Here is a 19,973-nt window from a genome sequence, read left to right as displayed (position 1 = left end):
CATGGCAGAGCTTATGAATCAACATTGTGATGCCCCTGCTACAAAATAACCATTCAACCATTCATACACCAGCTAATGTGACATATATGTGTATATATTATACATACACACACATATATACACATGTATACATTTAGCTTAATAAACTTTTTCTTATTAGTTTCAAGTATATAATACATTGGTTAGACATTTATATAGTTTATGACATGATCCCCCTGAGAGTTTAACACACCTTTGATGCCAGAGTAGGAGAGATGGTCATCTTTCCTAACCAGACTCGACAAACTAGAGCATTGCCAAAGAAAAGCAACCAAGAAGTCAAGCTAGCTCAAAATAATATGAGGAATTGTGTTTAAAAGCCCAGGAGAAGTTTAGTTTACAAAAGAGAAGACTAAATATCTATTGTATCTGACGTCAAATAGCTAAAAAATAATGTGAAAAAGAGAATCAGATTGTTCTGGGTCATTTTAGAGAGCAAAGCTAGACTCAATAAAGAAAGATAAAAGAATGACATTTTAACCACTGGAACTCTTTAAAATGTGAAGCTATCACATGAAGTAGTGAGCTCCCCCACTGTTTCAAATGTCCAAGCAAAATGGGAGACACCAGAGAACTTGCTGAGTGTGCTCTAGAAGGAAAACAGGCAGCAGAAATAAATTTGAACTTGATAGGCATTATTCTAGAATCTGATAAACTCTATGTTCCCTACCTTGAAGTTCAGAGTGTGGGGAGAAGAGGAAGAAAAGAAGAGGAGAGCGTAGTGGAGTGAACCACCTCCTCAGAGGTGAGGTCGGAGTTGGTGAAAGTGTACTCACCAGTCTGCGTACTTGTGACAATAGAAGGATGTTCTGAGCCAGAGTGGAGCTCACCTTCCTTTGGGTACTCATGTCACCTGTCCTTAGCCTCTCTTTTGACCCTAGTTACTTCCTCCCATCCTGCATCAGGGATACACACGTCTAATTTACCACTAAACTATAAACTCTGTTAGTAATTGAGACTCTAGTTCTTTCACCTTTGTTTCTATCTAACATTCCTTAGATATATACTACAACACATCAGCCTGGGCATCCAAAAGTATTTCTCTGGCTACAGCTTCACTTGTTCCATGGAAACTTTGACCCCTCTTACATTCCTTCCAGCCAATTCTCAAAGTAGCCAGGAGGTTTCCTACATGAGCATTGAAAATGAGACCTCCTGGTCACCATAAGATATCTGCAATTTAACTCTTGTCCTCCAGTAGCCCTTACGGTGATATATCTTTACCCACTGAAAAAGTAGGAGCCATGACCAAGTGTCCAGTAAAACCCCACTGCTGTTCATTAGACACTGAAGTTCAATGTCCAGGGCATCGAAAGTCAAGGTTGCTGCCATCCTCAATTCCAAATATGTCAGTACCTTGTCTTTTCTGCATCCCACAGAGGCACATTCAAAATTTATTCATTCATAATATATCACTATGAGTCTGCTTAGTACTAGGGCCACTGCTAGTTTTTAGAAAAATCAAAGAAATATAGCCCATTTAGATTCACTTACATTAAGGCTCAGATATCTGTCAATAGGTTCTAGAGTGGAGGACAATCTTCCTGGGACTCCCTCCTCACTCCTCCCGTAGTCACTCCATGGCCGGGAGCCAGGCATAAGAATCATAATTCTGTCTTCCCCCGTGAAGAACTCTTGTCAAAAGGAATCCCAGTGCCTCCCTCTGATTTAACTCCAGGTCAGCTTCCGCCTCCAGATAGTCCTCCAGAGAGTGCTAACACCTAGTATAGACATAGCTTAAGTCCACACTAACGAGTGTGTGCTTAGTATTGAATGGATATCTTTCCCATACGGACTCTATGTAGACAAACACATGCCCTTTGATCTCCTTGACCATTTATACACATCCTACTGCATCACAGTGACTCAGAGGGCTTTATGGCTCTTAAAGTACTTTCAACAATATTAGTCAGGGGCTTCAAAATCTCTGAGGGAATTAGAGAGTATAATTAAATTAATTCTCTTTTATAGATGAAGCAAGTGATATTCAGAGAAGTTAAGAGCTTCTCAGAGCTGGGAAGCTTAGACATGGCATTTGGATCCAGGTTCTTTCCTCTTAGCTGCTGTATTTTTTCCAATCCAGCCTCCCTAGGAGGGAGGGAAAGCCAACTTGATCAAATACCTGCTAATTTCCAGATGTCTTACATGTTTTATCTCATCTAATCCTAGCAGTGGCCCCATGAGGTAGATGTTATCACCCCCATTTTATAAACAAAGTGACTGAGATCCAGAGAGGTCAAGTAACTTGCCAAGATCACCCAGCAAATAATGATGGGGGCAGGATTCCGATTCATGTCACCAGGATCGAAAGCCCATGTCTTTGCCCCTCACCATATTGCCTCACCATGTAGAAAATCCTGTATCCTGTGACTATCTCATTAGAAAACCAGCCCTCATGCTACTGCAGCTGAAGCAATCCTCATAAATAAATTACTTGCCTTATCAATTAAATGATGAACAGCAAAGGATGCTTTAATGCCCAGACTTCCAATCAGCTGAGTAGAGCAGTATGTGTAGTTGATGTGTGTAATGTCATACAAATTCCCAGCTTAATAACCACAGAATTTAAAAATTTACAAGTACATCGGCCCAAACAACATTTTGACACAGAACTGAATGCCCCTCCACAACATATAAGCACCTAAAATCACCAAAACTCTAGAAGTTTACCTGAAAATTGAAAGAGCCACTGTGAAATCATATCTATAGAACCTTTATTAAAACACAAACTACAGCCGCTACAGATTAAGACTTTAGTTCATTTTTCAGATAGGCAATGATATAGCATTCTTAGTTCATCCTTCCTATGGTCATGTTTTCTCCACTAATGTAGTAGCTTTCTGTGGGAAGAGAACCAGAGGGAGGGGAAAATGGCAGGTTAGGGTGACTGAGGTCAGTGCAGGGTGCAAAGTGAGCAAAGTGCTGGGGGGCAAAATGAGCAAAGACCTCATTTGGGGACCACAGAGCCCCCTATTGAGTGATGAGTGATTCTTACAGACACTTCCTTGCCTTTCTCCTCAAGTTTCCACCTCTCATTCTTCCCACCTAAAGGTAAATACCCTTGTCATTGTCCTATAGGCCAAATGGGGCAGTGAGAAGTCAGTGAGGCCACCAGTCCACCTGGCTGCTCTTACAGAGAAGTCACTCTTCCTGCTTCCAACTACTCAGACCAGAGTGTTCCCACCATTTCATACTCTCTTACAAGTGTTTTGATCATGGTTTCCTCCTTCAATATGTTCCCACATACTTTCCGTAATTCAGGGGTTCCTCAGGTTTTGTCCACGGAGAGCTCACTTCCTTTTCCTGTAAGGAATTTCCTGAGGATTTGAGCGGCGAGAACTCTCTGTACACTGAATCTGCCTTCTTTAACTCCTGTGCCATTTCTCCAACACTGCTCTACTCTGAGCTTTCTTCTAGTGCATGAAATACTTTCCCCAAATCACCACATGTTTGAAAGTGAGCTGTTATTATGTACCAACAATAGAGGCAAGTACTTGACAGTTGGTTTCAAGAAGCACCTTATAAAAATTAGGACAGGAGTGGTGAGGAAAAGTTTTTTGAAAAGACAGCATCATCTTAACACATCCTAAATTAAGCTCATTGTCTTTCCCCACTGTCTTATCCTCACAGATGCTCTGTCCTGGCTAATGGCTTCATCAGTGATTGGGTCACTCACTCTGAAAAGTGGGAGTCAGCCCTGAACTTCCTTATCCAATCAGTAGCCAAGTGCTGCCAATTTTGTCTCCTTGATATGTCTCAAACATACCCACTTCTCTCTACCCTCAGATGACTTTGCTTGATTCCAGCCCTTACTAGCCCTCACACGGATCCTAACTGATCTGTTTGTCTGTGGTTTCTGCCTGAATAATCCAATTCTTCCTCAACTCTGATACCTCAGGGGTCTTTAGGAGATACACACTCTGAAAACACTATTTGCTAGCGTCTTCCTATAGCTTTCAATCCATCCTACCCCAGAACTGTACAAAGTCTGAGCATTTTCCTGCCTGCATTGGACCAGTTTAGAGTCATTTTTAGGTGTATAGGCAGGCCGAGCTGTTTCACATCTATATTCCACAGTGAATGCCATTCTCTCCATCTAAATGCCCTTCCCAGGTCTACCCAGGTCTACCTGGGAAGGTAGATGATATCCAATTGTCTAACAAGAAAAGCCCTGCTCCTCTTCAAATTCCTCTTCAGGTACAGTCTGATGCACAAACACTTTTCTGACACCTCTAGTCTCCTCTTAGCACTAATTAGTCCTTCCATCCTGCTCATATCCCAACATGAAGTTCCAGCCATCCTATCTATATTCCAAGAAGCAATGAAGGAAAAAGAGGAAGAAAGAACAAAGCACTCCAGAAGCTATTGTACAGCAATGTCACTTAATCTCAATGCCTAGAACCTAATCACATGGCCTTACCTAAATGCAAAAGAAGATGAGAAATGCTGTCTTTATTCAATGCAGCCATGTGCCCTGGTAAAAATCAATGAAAGTGAATATTAGGCTAAACAACTAACTGCCTCTGCCACAATATTTAATATTAAATATATTGTAAATAATATTTCAAAATTATTATATTAATATATCACTGTTCCTGAAAAGAAAATATATACATTTATGTATTAATGTATGCTCATTCAGAAGCACTCCAAGCCATACAGTCACATTCTGCATAATGACATTTGGGTGAACGAAAGACTACATATACAATATGTAGTCCCATAAGATTATGATGAAGCTCAGAAATTCCTATCACCTAGCGACCTCAAAGCCATTGTAACATCAGAGTGCACTGCATTAGCTACGTGTTTGTGGAGATGCTGGTGTAAACAAACTTATTGCGCTACCAGTGGTATAAAGGGGTAGCACATACAGTTATGAACAGCACATAACACTTGATAATGACAATTGACTATGTTACTTGTTTATGTTTTTATTATACTATATTTTTATCGTTATTTTAGAGTGTATTCTTTCTAATTACTTTTTTAAAAGTTTGCTGTAAAATAGTATGCCGTGTTACACAGGAAGCAGCCTCATACATCTCAAGTTCACTGCGTCTCTTGAGTATGTCGTTTTCTCTTCTGCTTGACTTAATCTTGCTTTGTTTTGTCCATCATGGGTCCTAAGCATAAAAAATCCACTGCTAATGTTGCCAGTAAGAGGCAACTTCAAGTGATTGACCTGGAAACAAAATTAAAAGTGATTAAGGACTGCCAAGGTAGAAAATCAGTGATGTTTATTGCTTGCCAGTCAGGCATGTTTCATTCCACCATGGCTATAATCTTGAAAAAGAAGGACAAAATATCAAAAGCTATGAAGGCAACAGGGCAACAAGACTAATAAAAATTTGAGAAGCACCTATTTCAGACATGGAGAAACATCTAATGACCTGGATTGAAGACCAGACACAGAAACGTATCTCAGCACCATGATGATCACGGCCAACGCAAAAAATTTTGTTTGCAATGTTGAAAGAAAAGGCTGGACCCAGCTACAATGTTGAATTTACTTCTAGCTCTGAGTGGCTTAAATGATTCAAGAATTGTTTTCCATTACATATGTGAAAGTAAGTGATGAGTCTGCAAGTGCTGATGTGAGGGCAGCTTAAGAATTTTTAGAAACTCTAGATAAGATGATTGCAGAGGAAAAGTACTCACCAGTGCAAATATTCAAAATGGGTGAAACCTTCCTATTTTGGAAATGGATGCCTGAACAAACTTTCATTCATACGGAGACCAAGTCAATGCCAGCTTTCAAGTCTTTTAACAGCAGGATAACAGTCTTGCTTAGGGCTTGCTTCCAGGCTACAAATGGAAACTCTTTGTGACCCAGCATAGTGAGAATCACGAGGCCTTCAAGCATATCAACAAGCACACCCTGCCAGTGTACTATAGGAGCAATAAGAAGTCAGCTCCTCCTCCAAGATACCCTCCTGAATTGCTATCCCAGCAAAATGGAGAAGTGCTGTTTGGAGAATAACATACCTTTCAAGATTTTGCTTATTGTTGATAATGTTCATGGACATTCTCCTTTTATTGATGATCCTCATTCCAATATAGAAGGGATGTTTCTCTCTCCAAACACCGCTTCTTTGATCTAAACAATAGATTGAGGCGTTTTAGCACCTTTTAAAGCCTATGACCTGAGGAGGACCTTTGCCCAAGTTATTGTGGCAACTGAGGAAGACATGGAGACACTGATACAAGTCTGGAAGGATTACAATATCTATGATAGCATCAAGAGCCTTACTTGGGTTTTGGATGATGTCACCAAGAAGTATAAGAATGAAACCTAGAAGAAAACTCTCAAGAGTTTCAACCATGATTTCAGAGGATTTGCCAAGGAAAAAGAGGTTGCAAAAATCAAGAAGCCTGTGGCTGAGATGACAAAAACTTTAATCTGGGTGTGGATTAGGATGACATTAAGGAGCTTCTAGAGGTGGTTCCTGTGGAATTGATTAATAAGGAGTTGTTGGACTAGAATGGAAAAGCATAGCTGAAGAAGAGGCAATAAAAAAGGAAACTGCAGGAGAAGAAAATAAAGAAGCCCCAAGACAATTCACGGCGAAGAATTTAGCAAAAGCTTTTTGCAGACCTCAACAAGCTCCTTAAAATGTTTTAAAACCTGGACCCCCAACACTGAAAGGTTTTCATTAATATGGAGGAGTGTTCATTGTGTGTTATCTGCTTATGAGTAAATTTATGATTTAAAAAAAAAAAGAAGCAAACAGAGCAAACTACCATGGACATATTTCTAAGAGTAGCAATTCCTCAAGAAGAGCCTCAGGCAGATCCTTTAAGAGGTATTCCAGAAGAAGGCATTGTGATCGTAGGAGATAACTATGCCACACATGTTATTATCTCTGAAGACCTTCCAGTAGGACAAAATGTGGAGGTGGAAGACAGTGATGCTGATAATCCTGACCCTGTGTAGGCCTAGGCTAATAGGTGGGTTTGTGTTGTAGTTTTTAACAAAAAAAGTTTTAGAAGTAAAAACATAATAAAATAATAAATAGAAAAAAGCATATAGAATAAGGATATATAGAAAGATAATAATATTTTTGTACAGCTGTACAATATGTTTGTGTTTTAAACTAAATGTTTTTACAAAAGAGTCAAAAAGGTAAAAAATAATTAAAAAGTTTATAGAGTAAAAATGTTCCAGTAAGCTAAGGTTAATTTATAATTGAAGAAAGAAAAATATTTATATAAATTTATGTAGCCTAAGTGTTTAATGTTTATAAAGGCCACAGTAGTGTACAGTAATGCCGTAGGCCTTCTCATTTCACTCACCACTCACTCACTGGCTCACCCAGAGAAATTTCCAGTCCTGCCAACTCCATTCATGGCATGTGCCCTATACAGATGTACCATTTTTTAAAATATTTTATACTGTATTTTTACTGTACCTTTTCTATGTTTAGATACACAAATGCCATTCTGTTACAATTGCCTACAGTATTCAGTACAGTAACATGCTGTACAGACTTATAGCCCAGGAATAATGGCTATACCACATAGCCTAGGCGTGTAGTAGGTTATACCATCTAAGTTTGTATAAATGCACTCTACGATGTTAGCACAATGATGAAATCACCTAACTATGCATTTCTCAGAATGTATCCCCATTGCTAAATGATGCATGACTATATTTACAAGGCTGGCAAGTCAGAAAGTGTGAAAGTGAATAACTCTTAAATTTCTCACGAAATGGGGTCGAACAAGAAGGTGAATCAATTTTATTCTTAACTTTGATAATAGGGAGAATACATGTATTTGCAGCACACATCACATTTAATGGAGAATCGCTGAAGGCATCCATTCTAAATTTAGACACATGACAAGCATACCCATTTCACTACTCTTACTTAGCACCACTGGCAACGAGTCAATTCAATTAGACAAGAAAAGGACATAACAATAAGGGCAAAATAGAATGTATGACTTTTGTATCAGCAGAGAAATCTCAACCTATCCAATGAAAAACAGAAAAAAAGCAAAACACAAACAACAAATGAAAAACATGATATAAGATGGCAGAAATAAGTTCTAATCTAATGATAAAGAGAATCCAAATGGGTTAAACTTACCAATTTAAAATGAGACTCCCACATTGAATTAAAGAAAACATCACTTACTAATATGTTATCTTAGAAATGTTTCAAACCAAAAAATTGAGAAAAGCTTAAGAAAACCCCTTGAATGGATAAAGATACACCAAATATGAAGCCAAAGAAAGCTGGGAGAGCAATCTCAATATGTAAAAAAAATCAGATTCAAAGCAAAAAAAGGAATAGCAGAATAAGAAAATATAATTATGAATACTTATATACCTTACAATATAACGTCAAAATATATAAAGCAGTAACTGACAGAATTGCGGAAAGAAATATATAAATAACAATTACAGTTGAGAATTGAATACCCTCTCTCTGAAACTGACGAACAAAGCAATAAAATTGGAGCAAAATTATAGAATATCTGAATAATGCAATTACTGAATATAGAGGATTTCACACCCAAAAAGAGTATGCATTCTTTTTAATTAAACATTTAACATACACCAAGAAATGACCACGGATTAAGTCATGGAAGTGTTAATAAATTCTAAGAATTTACTATCACAGAGATTTGTTCTCTACTCATAGTAGCATTAGAAATTACCAACAAAAAGTTAACTTCAAAACCCCATGTATCATAAAACAGGATTACATATTACTAATAATTTTTAGGCTAAAAAATCCTAACGGAAATTAATAAATACTTAAAACTCAGTAACCAAACTCCATATCAAAGTTCGTGGAAATAGCTAAAGCAGCACTTTTCAGATATTCATAATTTCATCAAGAAAAATAAAAATTGAAATTGCAAACAAACATTCAATTTAAGAAGCTGAAAAAATAACAAAGAAATTAAAAAAATAAGAAGGCAGAAAATAATATATAAAAGCATAAATAAATAAAATAGATAATTATAAAAAATAGACATTTTACAAAACAAAAGCTAGTTCTTTGAAGAAATTGACTACAGAACTTTGGCCAGACTGATCAAGACAAAAGGGGGGAAATTAAAATAAACAAACAACCAAACGAAATAGGAAATACCTGCAGATACAATATAAATGAACCAATACGAATAAAACTACACTGCATTAATAAATCTAAAAACCTAGGTAAAAGGAACAGAATTCTTGACAGTGCTTCCGGCAGGGGCAGAGTGTGGCCCTGACCCAGTAAGCAGCATAGCCCACCTCCCCAGGCTCCTGCCCCACAGACTAAGGGTCAGAGCCCAAATGCCAGCAAGACCACCTGTCATCTTTTACACCCTGAAACCTATCGTAGAAAGGGCAGCCACCCTCCACTACTCTAGTCCCAGAGTTTTTAAAATTCAAATCTGACCAATTAGCACCCCTATTTAAAACCCTTCTGTGGGTCTGAAAAACTGTCACAGCCAAGGGGAGCCTAAGGAGACATAACTACTAAATATAATATGGTATCCTTGACGGGATCCTGAAACAGAAAAGAAATATTAACTTAAAACTCATGAAGTTTAAATAAAGTATGGGTTTTTATTAATAATAATAATTCCATATTGGTTTACGCATTGTGATAAGTGTACCAAATTAATGTAAGATGTTAATAATAGGGAAAACTGGGTGTAGGGTATTCTCTGGTCTATTTGGCAATTCTTTTGTAAATCTGAAAACTATTGTAAAATAAAAAATTATTAAATTAAAAAGAATGTAATGGAGGAGAAAACAACCTTCAGTGGTTCCCCAACACTCCTACATCCAAGTCCCTTATCTTGGGAAATGCAGCCCTTTGGGGGCCGGAATTCCTAGAGGCTGAGGACCAATGACCAGGACAGCAAGAATGGAAAGATATGGGTAGCCCACTTCTAATCACTTACCCAGGCTATGGGTCAGAATGGCTGGTGGGAACACTAAAATAGCACCCAGCAAAGGAAGAAAAGAGAATTCTGAGAAATAGCTTAGGCCTGGAAGGGCCCTGGTATTGATCAGCAAAACATTCTATAAGGTTGCCCAATAGGAGCCTTGAAATGCCTCGGGGAGACCCTTGAAATGCCTCGGGGAGACTCTGCTTTCTAAGCTTTAGACTTACAGGGGTACAGCAGCCCAGGCTAGAACCCTAATATTGGCCTCATAGGGTCCCTCCGACAGCCAAAGCGTCTAGATACAGTCGATCATGTTTCAGTTGGATCTAAATGAGCTGCCTGGATCAGGTGCCCATCGCTGTAGCCACACATTATCTTCAGAAGTCAACCCTTGGGCCTTACAAGCACTGAATAATAGCCCTATGGGTCCTTGCCCAAGTTTATCTTTCAGATCAAGTTCCCAGGGCTCAATTCAAACTAACTCAAAGATTTCCACAATTTTTTAAGGGAAGGCTAGAATAGAATAGATGACTTCTAAGAACTTTTCCAGCTCTAAAAAGTTCTCTGAATTTCTCCATCAGATCTGCACGGTAGGACTCTTAAATCCCTTTCTCCTTCTGACTCCAGACTCCTCATTTTCAGTTCCTCTGCAGTGCTGCTGGAAATGAATAAAACCCTCTAAGAGTCTCCAGCTTTCCTTCTACCCAAACCCCATGAAAGGAGAATGTTTGTGCTTGGAAACCCAGTGTGGGGAACAGGGGAAATGCCAGGTGGCCACACATGGAAGCTACTTTGCAAGTTAGTTTACATTTCCATCCCCCTCCCTTTACCCTCCCTCATCTTCTGGCAAAAAGCAGAGAGAGGATTAAGAATGAGGAGGATTCCATCAAGTCAGGCAAAATTAATTAGCTGCAATTTCACTGTTGAGCTGCCAGGTAAATTTCACAGCATAATCACTCCAAGCACCTGCATTAATGTGACAATAACATCTTATAAGCATTTAGTATCCCATTTTCCTCCATGCATGGGCAAGACTAAGAATCAGGAACTAGCCCAGCTGCCATGCTTGGCTAGGATTGGGGATAATCAAATTTTGTAGAATGTTTCTCATGGAGAAACACAATAGCTGCTGTGTCCATTTTTCTCCTCCCACACTCACCTCTCCAACTCTGAAAGGAGGTTGAACTCCCCTCTCTGAGCCCATGAGCAAGGCTGGTTAGTGGATTTAGTGCCTTTCAAAAACAAGGTGGTAAAGGAGAAAGCACATGGAAATCCCTATTCTGCCATTAAGCAACTAGGTGACTTTGAGCATTTGGCTCAGCTTCTCTGGGTCTCAGTTTCCTCGCCTGTAAAACAAGAACATTAGCATAGCCCATGTGTGTCCAGGCCTCCCATGAGGATCACAGGAGACTATAGAGCATTATTTACACTTTGCTAACTGGACAGTGTTTCAGTCACAAAGGGTCACTAGCCAAAAAAGAGGGTGATGCTGAAAACGCAATTATTTGGAAATGAGCGCTCGCACACCTACAGCAAGAACCCACTTCCCAGCCTGAGGCCTGACTAAGTGTCAGAGTCAGCACAAATTCTGCTGGCTACAGAGGTTAGTGGCTGTCTGTTCTCCACTGCCCACAGCTGACATTCAAGGAAGGCCCATGTTATTCTTCAGTTTCTCTGAAGTCACATGGATATGGAATGAATCTTGTTTGTCCAGATATTTTACTCTCTTAAGACTTAATTCTCTTCTACCATATGGAGAATTTAATAGAGAAGATACCTCACAGAGTCTTATGCATAATGTGAACATCAGTCTTAACTCATATTAAGCACTTACTAAATGTTAGTAATTTTTATAAAATAATTTATAGAAGATAGCTCATAGAGCATTGTGCACAATGCAAGCATAAGTCTTAATGCATATTAATTCCATTAAATACTAGTAATTATTCTTCCTTCAACGGCTCTTATGATTCTGACGCTTTAATCATTCATATATATGTGTGTGTGTGTGTGTGTCTCAGGAGCTCTCTGAAAGTGTCTAGTTTCCTCCTATCTCACTGGCTGATATCACTCAGTGTCCTTTGTTAATTCAGGTGGATGCTTTCAAATGGTGGGGTAACTGGACTTTGCCCTAGGCCCTAACATTTCTATCTACTACTGGTTTTTCATAACATCCCTACATCTAATACCCCCCAATCATTTTTACTTTAGCTCAAATATTTTCATTGAGCTCCAAACTCGTAACCAACTGTTTACTTCACATTTGCATTAGATGTTAAGCAGTGAAGAATTTGATCATGCCTAACAAGAGGTCTATTCTTTGTACTTGGCTTCTGGGAGGTTATCTCTAAGCCTTTGTCATGCCTGATAGTCTTTATTTGCTCAAGAGCCTTGGATCACACCAAGTAGCCTACAAATGTGATTTATTGTGGAGGATTTAAGTTAACGTGGTATCAGCGCAAACAGAGAGACTGGAAATTAAGATCAGCCGCATGAGCAATCAATCATGCCAACATGATGGAGTCCCAGTAAAAACTCCAACATGGAGGCTTGGATGTGCTTCCCTGATTGGCAACAGTCCATGCACATTGTCACACAGTGATACTAGGAGAGCAATGCTGTCCTGACTCTACAGGGAGAGGACATTGAAAGCTCCATATGTGATATTTCTGGGTCCTGCTCTAAACTTCTGGTTGGCTGATTTTTGTTTGTGTCCTTTACTTATAATAAACTATAAACATGGCCGAAACAGCTTTCAGTGCACTCTGAGTCCTAGTGAATTATCAAACATGAAGGTGGTTTTAAAAATCCAGGAACTTGCAGTTGGCATCAGAAGTGAGGGTGGTCTTGTAGCCAGTGCATCTTCTAACTTCACAGGTGGGTAAAGTCTTGCGGATGTCTAATTGGCATCTCAAACTTAATGTACCCAAAACAGGAATAGATCTGTACTTCCAAAAAATAAACTAGCAATATGTTTTAAATCTTCAAAACATGGCTCTTAATATCACCTTGCTCATTTCCATCAAACCAGCAGAAGGAAAAAGGACGTGCATAGAAAATAAGCATGGGGGATTTTTACAGGCTAAGACTGGAAGTGGCATCTATGACTTGTGCTCACATTTCATTGGCTGAAACTTAATCATATAGTCACATCAAACATCAAAGGTGGTTAGAAAATATACAAGATTTGGGTACCCAGAAAGAAAAAAAACCTTGGCAAATAGCCATCCTTGCCATACTTCCTATCAATCTAAGACTAACGCTCAATTCTTTATTTTTGTCCTTCAAACACACAAAGTTTATTTCTGCCTCAGGCCATCCACAACTGCTTCCTCTGCCTGAATCTCCACATGGCCGGCTTCTTCCTACCATTCAGACCTCAAATGTCACCTCCTCAAAGAGAGCTTTCCTGGCCACCCAATCTAAAGTAGCTTCCACTCACCAGTTACTTTCTGACATACCACCCCATTTCAATTTCATCATGTACTTATGTCAGCATCTGAATCAGTCTTGTTATTTCTGTACTTATTTTCAGTCTCTACGTTAGATTAGGAAACCCATGAGTGCCTGACACTGGCAGACGCTAATATTTTGAATGAATGAATGAATGAATATTTTTCTATACAAGCTCTAATTGACCAAACATCATCTGAACAGTGTGAACCAGCCCTCCGATGAGATCTCCAAGGAGCAAAAATGCTCATCTTTTCTCTGGTTCTGTTGTTTCACCTAGTAGAGCCCATGCTCTCATGAGTACTGAGACTTTTTCAGGCAGGGCCTACAGCTCAGCCTCTTCTGGCTTACACCTGTCTAGCTGATGTTATAGACCTGATGGTGAATTTAGGAGTTATTCCTATTAAAATTCATTTTATTTAATCTAAATGATATAGTTTTTCTCTGAGGTGTCTATTCAACTGCCATTGTATTGGTTCTCCCACCTAAATGGAGTCATTATGTGAATTGGTGCCCCGCACTGAGAATGGGAAGCAAAATAGGGTTCTTTCAGTTTCATCTATCAGCCTCGCCCCAAACAGCAGGCAGATCTTGTCCTTGTTCAACTAACAACAGAAAAAATTAGATAGGCCTTGAGCCCACCTGTTCTTGGCATCCATTATGGGTCTCAGATTCTGCGAGGTTTCGTTCTTCCTGACACATCCTAGCAAGGTCGGTGCCCTCCCTACATGTTCCCCTCCCCCCGCACCTTTTCTACACGAGCCCTGAAGAGCCTTGCAAATTTCTGCGAGGGCCTCTGGTGTCAGTCCCTAGGCTTTGAATCAAACACATCAAGATTTTAGACATACTAGTTGTATAACTATGGGCCTCTGTTTCCTATTCTGTAAGATGAGGTGATTGTGCTCATTTGCAAGGCTGTTGTGAGGATTAAAGAAAATAAAATGTGTAAAACACAGAGCTTGGCGCAGAGCAGGACTCTGACAAGGTAAGTTCACATCTTCAATATAATACACCCCAGTGGGCTCACTGTGTTCTGTATGGTGCTAACATCCAGCACTGCCTGTGCTGAGGAAGGACCATGAACTAACTGCCTCCGCCTTAGAAAATTTCAGTGTCGAACACGCCTCAACCATCACCTCATGCACTTGCCACTTTAAACACGGTCAGAGCACTGACTCCCCTCCAGAAACAGGCTTCTGTGTCATGACAACATCTGAAAATGGGGTTCGATGGGTTCGGTCTCTGCCTGGGCAAAGATCAGGGGGAGAAGTGAGAGCTGCTCAAGGTGTGGAACAGACTACTGACCCAGAAGTTCTTACTAAACTCTTTACCCCTCTGTCCTACAGGCCTGACCAACATTATGTTCCGAAAGCTTTCACAAGGCAAGCAAGAGAACCTGCCTGCCACCCGAGACTTGGTCCTACACACAGGCCTGGGTCCTGGCTGAAGGCGGATTGTGCTGCATGAGCTCACTAGGAAGGGCCTGCAGGCTTGCGTGCTGACTGGGCACAGCTGGAGTGAAACCAGGTCAGGACAGCAGCTGACAACAGCAACCTCACATCCTCCCACCTCCCCCCACCAGCCACAGGCATCTCTGCCCTGGGAGACTCCCTTCTGCATGGGGTGCAGAGGGAAGGCCTATACGATGATGGGATAAAAGGCAACTCGGATGTTTCTTCCAAGAATAAAGGTAGCTGGAAACGAATGAAAGAAAGAAATCTTATTCTTTTCACTGCAGCATTTTTTTTCTTCTCTCATAAATCATTGTATCTGAAAGGTCACTCTCCGAGGTTGATGGCTTTCTTAGGAATATACTTTCTTTCTACTCCTCAGTCATGGGGTCTGCATGTCACGAGATAGAGAGGCTGACACGGTGGTTACTCTTATAAAATCTTAAATTGCAACCATGTGAATAGCTAAAATAAAACTTCCCAGAGCTCTGAGGTTTTGGCCTTTTTAAAAATTGAATTTATAGGTTGCTCTGCTTTCAGATGCCCCTTGATAATTCTGGCTGGTTTTCCAGAGCATCTCAGGAGACAGTGATTCTGGTTCATCCATCCATATACTCATCATGTGTCTACCTCTCCGCCCATCCATCCACCCACCCACCCATCCATTTAGGCATTCATCTGTTCTTGTACCAACACTTGGCTGAGTGCCAGGCTCTGCCCTGTAAAGTAGGGATACAGCAGTAAGCTCACAGACATAGTACCTGGTCTCGTGGAACTGGCATTCAAGGCAGATACAAAGACGTAAACTAGTGTAGTAAGGATAATTTGTTAGAGATATACTATGATCTGACTTAGAAATAACTGCCCTATTTCCTCAAAGAGATAGCCAGGCTTTCAGCCCAGACGTTTGGGCTTCCACTACCTACTGAGTACAAGACTAAGCTTTTGTTTCCAAAATTCCTGGCAAGTGGTCCCACACTGGTCACTGAGGGCCACCCTGTATCTACTGTCTTCAGCCTGCACAAGGCTTTTAAAGACACTGAATCTGGCCAAGTGGGAGACTTGGTGTCCTGTGCTGATGTTAACCATTCATGCTTTGCAGGCAGCTGGGTTTGTGAAACTTTTCTTTGCCTAGTGATGAGGAATTGGGCTGGCAGTAGCTCTCAAGCTTGGCTGTGGGTTAGAATCACCTGTAACTTTTAAAAGCCACTATGCCCAGACTATATTCAGGCCAATTAAATTAGAAAATCCAGAGGTGAGAACCAGTTATCAGTTCTTAAAGTTCCCCAGGCGAATCCAATGAGAATGGTTAGTCTGAAGTGAGGAGTTTGCAGATTTAAACATTGGAGACTGAAAGGAGTATTATTGCAGCCCCTCAGGATCAGCTGCAGAAGGGAAGTTTTTGGGTTTCTGCTCCTACTGGAACCAGAACATCATCTCACCAGCCTTCCCTGAGAAGCGGTGACCTTGTTAGCAGGCAGAGTGAAGGAAAGGAAACAGGCAGCCACTATGGATCATGTAAGCCTCAGGGCATTTGTCTAAGCAGAACCCAGAAATGGCTGGACTTGGCTTCTTCATGAGCCGAATCTCACAGCTGGATTTTATGTTATTTAGAGAAATTTAAAAATGTGTCACTTTTTGTACAAGTATCACGTAGGTAATTCATACCTTTTACCCACCAGTGGTCATACCGGGTAGCAAGAGCTACCTCAGCCACCCACATCTGCCCCACTCAGCTCCCAGCTACGCCCACCAGGTCCTATCTCTTAGCAAGGCCTGGCAGTGGTACAAAGGCCTCATCAGCGCCCCGGGAAGAGGGACACTTTAACCCCAAGGTCGAGGGAAGTGGTGGGTGGAGACGCTGGGCTCCAGGCAACAGAGTCCTGCTGAGAGCTCCTCCTTTGACTCTGAACTCGAGGGCAGATGCACTTTCTTGGGCCCCGCTTCCTCCTGTCCCCTTGCCACTGTAATTCCCACCTCATGCTACAGCCTCCTTCCCAAAACAAGGAATTGTAAGGTATCTGAAATGATGGCCCCTTTTCCTTCTGAAAGGAGGCCTCTATCTCATCCCTCTGAATTTCTCCTCGTGGCAGCTAAGCCCAGACCCCAACATTCTCCTGAAGCCTATGGCTTTAAGAACTCTCCTTTGTTTACTGTTAGCACTATAGACTGCATTTTAGAGAAATAAAAAACCATAGTTTGTTCTCTTTGTTGGCACAGCCAACAAGGGCCAGCTGGCAGCTTTGTAAACGACTCCATTAAATCTCAGCTCTGTCTGAGGCAAAGATTGCCACAGGCCAGCACTTCTCAACCTCAGCTGCAATTGGAATCATCTGGATGGATTTTCAAAACTACAATGCCTGGGTTCCCACCCTCCATCCCTAGAGATTTCGTTTTAATTAGTCTGCAAGGGGTGGGGAGGGCCATGCCTGAGGTTTGCATTTTAAACCCTACCCCACCCCATCCCTAGGAGGTTTTGATGTGTTATCAGGGTTGAGAAGCACTGCAGTAAAGCAGATCAACTCCTTTTCTTCCAGGAGTCCTGCCCTGTCATTCAGGAGAGCATCTCTGAAGTGCCATGATCAAGAATGGTACATGATGAACTAAAGCCACATCACTCATTATCTTACGAGGGGTCTTCGGGTTTCTTCCTGGTGCTCTCACTGCTTCCAAACTTACCTCCAATTGGCACAGGCACTACTGGGGCCACCCATCTCCGTGTAAATATATTTCCCAGGATAAATTATCTCCGCCTGGTGCTTTTTTCAATCAGCAAACATTTCCTAAGCACATGAGATAAGAGGGGTACAGCACACAACAGACCCAGCCCTGGCCCTTCCTCAAAGAACCCCCTTGTCCAACTGGGGAGGTGAGCAGGTGACCAAGGGCTGACCTATACACTAATGCCTGTAAATTCGGGTTGTACAGTGGGCTTTCAGAGAATGGCTGACAGTGTGTGCTACAGTAGAGACAGCTGCTTACAGGAGGCAGGCCAAAGGCAGGATGGAATGTAGAGAAAGATAAGACCAAAGGGAGGGCTTTCGAGGAAGAAGCAACAAAGTATGTATAACTTTTAGATCCTTTGTGGCTATAAAATATAAGAGGGCAAAAAAAGGTATAACTGTATGGAGAGGAGGTGATGGGGGAAATGGGAAGATAAAAATAGTTCTGTGGCTCATCCCTTCCCACTAACTCTACAGCCACCCCCCTGACTGAGGCCATTGTCATCTCCTCCTCCCCTGTACATTCCTACAGTTGAAATACATGAGTAGCAGGGAGTAGGGGGATGATCATTTGCTGAACCATAATTCAAACTTTCACCATATCACACCAAGCCAAATTAACAAAAATTCCTTAGTATTAACTAATACCCAGACCATGTTTAAATGTCCCTACATGTTTCACAAAAGTCCTATATATAGGCGATTTGTTCAACTCTAAATCCAAACAAAGTCTACACATTGCTCTGGAGTGATCTGTCTTTTAAGTTTCTTTGCATCTAAATGTTACTTCCCCACCTCTATTTTTTCATGCCATCTTTTTTCTGAAGAAGTCAGGTCATTTGTCCTACAGAGTTTTCTTCATTCAGAATTTGTCTTACTACAACCTCATATGAGCTTTAATTTTTTAAAAACAATTAGAGAATCACCAGTACAGGTGAGAAGCACGGAGACCTGCTTGAGAAATATTCTCTAGATGAAGAGAATTACCAAAACATTAGCTGCCTTTTATACTAATCCTTCAGTTTATGGTTTAAAGTAAGAGGGAAAAGTAGGATGCAACTCTTTTCATCCCAACCTACTCATAGTTCCAGACTATGGGAATATTATGAAAAAAAAAAAAGTTAATTGGAAGAAAAGACACATCAGATAGAAGACAAATGACACTGAGGTTTGAACCAGCACAGAAGAGGTGGAAAAAAAATTAAGACAGTAAGAGAAGTTTATCCAGTTGCCCCATCTTCAGCTGAAACCTTTCCTAGGGAAGATCACCCACAGGCAATAACCTGCATCGCCCCCTCAGGTGAAAATCCTTCAGAAGCAACAATGCAGCCCAGCTTTCCTCCAGAGCTTTGGAGAAAGCAAGAGTGTAGGAATGGCTTCCAGGAATACTGTACATGCTGTCTCATTTGACATCCATCCTCTCATGAAGTGAAATGGACCACCACCTAGGAACATGTCCTACGGCACCTGGCACCAGAAGTAAATGGAGAATGGAGGAGAAACAAGGTGTGTAATGTTCTCAGCCAGAAGCCAATCTGTGAAACAGTCTTCAAATTATCAAGTGTATGCAATTGATGGCGGAAGCTAGAATTCTCATTGACATTTAGTCAAAATGGAAGTTCTCTCAAGAATATACTGAAGTATACAGTGCATAAAGTTATAAATGTACCATATATTTTCTCTGTGTTCATGGGAATTCGATGAAATATGACCTGTTCAGATTTCCTGTTTGAAAACCACAGTCCTGTAGCAATACTGCAAACAATGAGTATATTTGTATCTGAACTCATATGGCTTACACATCCCAACTCTCAAAAAAAAAAAAAATTGATCAACTCTGTTGCAGAAAACAATGGCTTATCTTTTTAATTCTTTGTATGGAAATTATTATAAAATGACAGTAATATGGAGAGATGATCAAAGAGTATAAAGCCAAAAAAGTAGGAAGATGAAGGTACTATAGAGGTATGTTAGGCAATTATTTAGTAAACATATTATGCCATCTTTATGGATTGGAAGATGTCATGGTATTCTGCAACTTATTCACATTTGTCTTTTGTTGTGATTTCTTTCCATTTTAAATATTCACTTTTATACCTTAAAAAAAAGGCAGAAAAAAAGTGAAAGTTAAAAAATAGATGAATTAAGGAGCGATAATTAGCTTTGCACAGTCTGATTTAACAAAAAAAATTATTTTAAATAGAGTGTTCTTCCGGAGCATTTTAATTATGACTTCGTAGAATGTTATAGCTTGAAAAGAACTTCGTGATAATTGCATGCACCTTATTCCTCAGATAGCCGAGGGAACTAAGGGCAAGGAAAAAGAACTGTCTCAAAATCACACTGTGAGTTCCTGGCAAATGCAGAATTAGAACCCAGGCTCCTTGCCCCCGTCCACACGCTCCTGCTT

General features: G+C 40.6%; 1 protein-coding gene across 2 annotated transcripts in view; it reads right to left on the bottom strand.

The window, feature by feature from the left end:
- Positions 1-5,049: 5,049 nt before the first annotated feature.
- SH2D4B (SH2 domain containing 4B) overlaps positions 5,050-19,973 on the bottom strand; it is a 125,131-nt gene continuing 110,207 nt past the window's right edge. For both annotated transcript variants that reach the window (XM_039872253.1, XM_039872254.1), the window contains exon 8: positions 5,050-5,224. In XM_039872253.1, the coding sequence (XP_039728187.1) occupies positions 5,060-5,224 (165 nt within the window). In that variant the 3' untranslated portion in view covers positions 5,050-5,059. The remainder of the gene's footprint in view (positions 5,225-19,973) is intronic.

This window comes from Pteropus medius, unplaced genomic scaffold (assembly GCF_902729225.1).
Source record: "Pteropus medius unplaced genomic scaffold, Ma_sr-lr_union100, whole genome shotgun sequence".
NCBI lineage: Eukaryota > Metazoa > Chordata > Mammalia > Chiroptera > Pteropodidae > Pteropus > Pteropus medius.
This window is presented reverse-complemented; position numbering and strand designations above follow the sequence as displayed.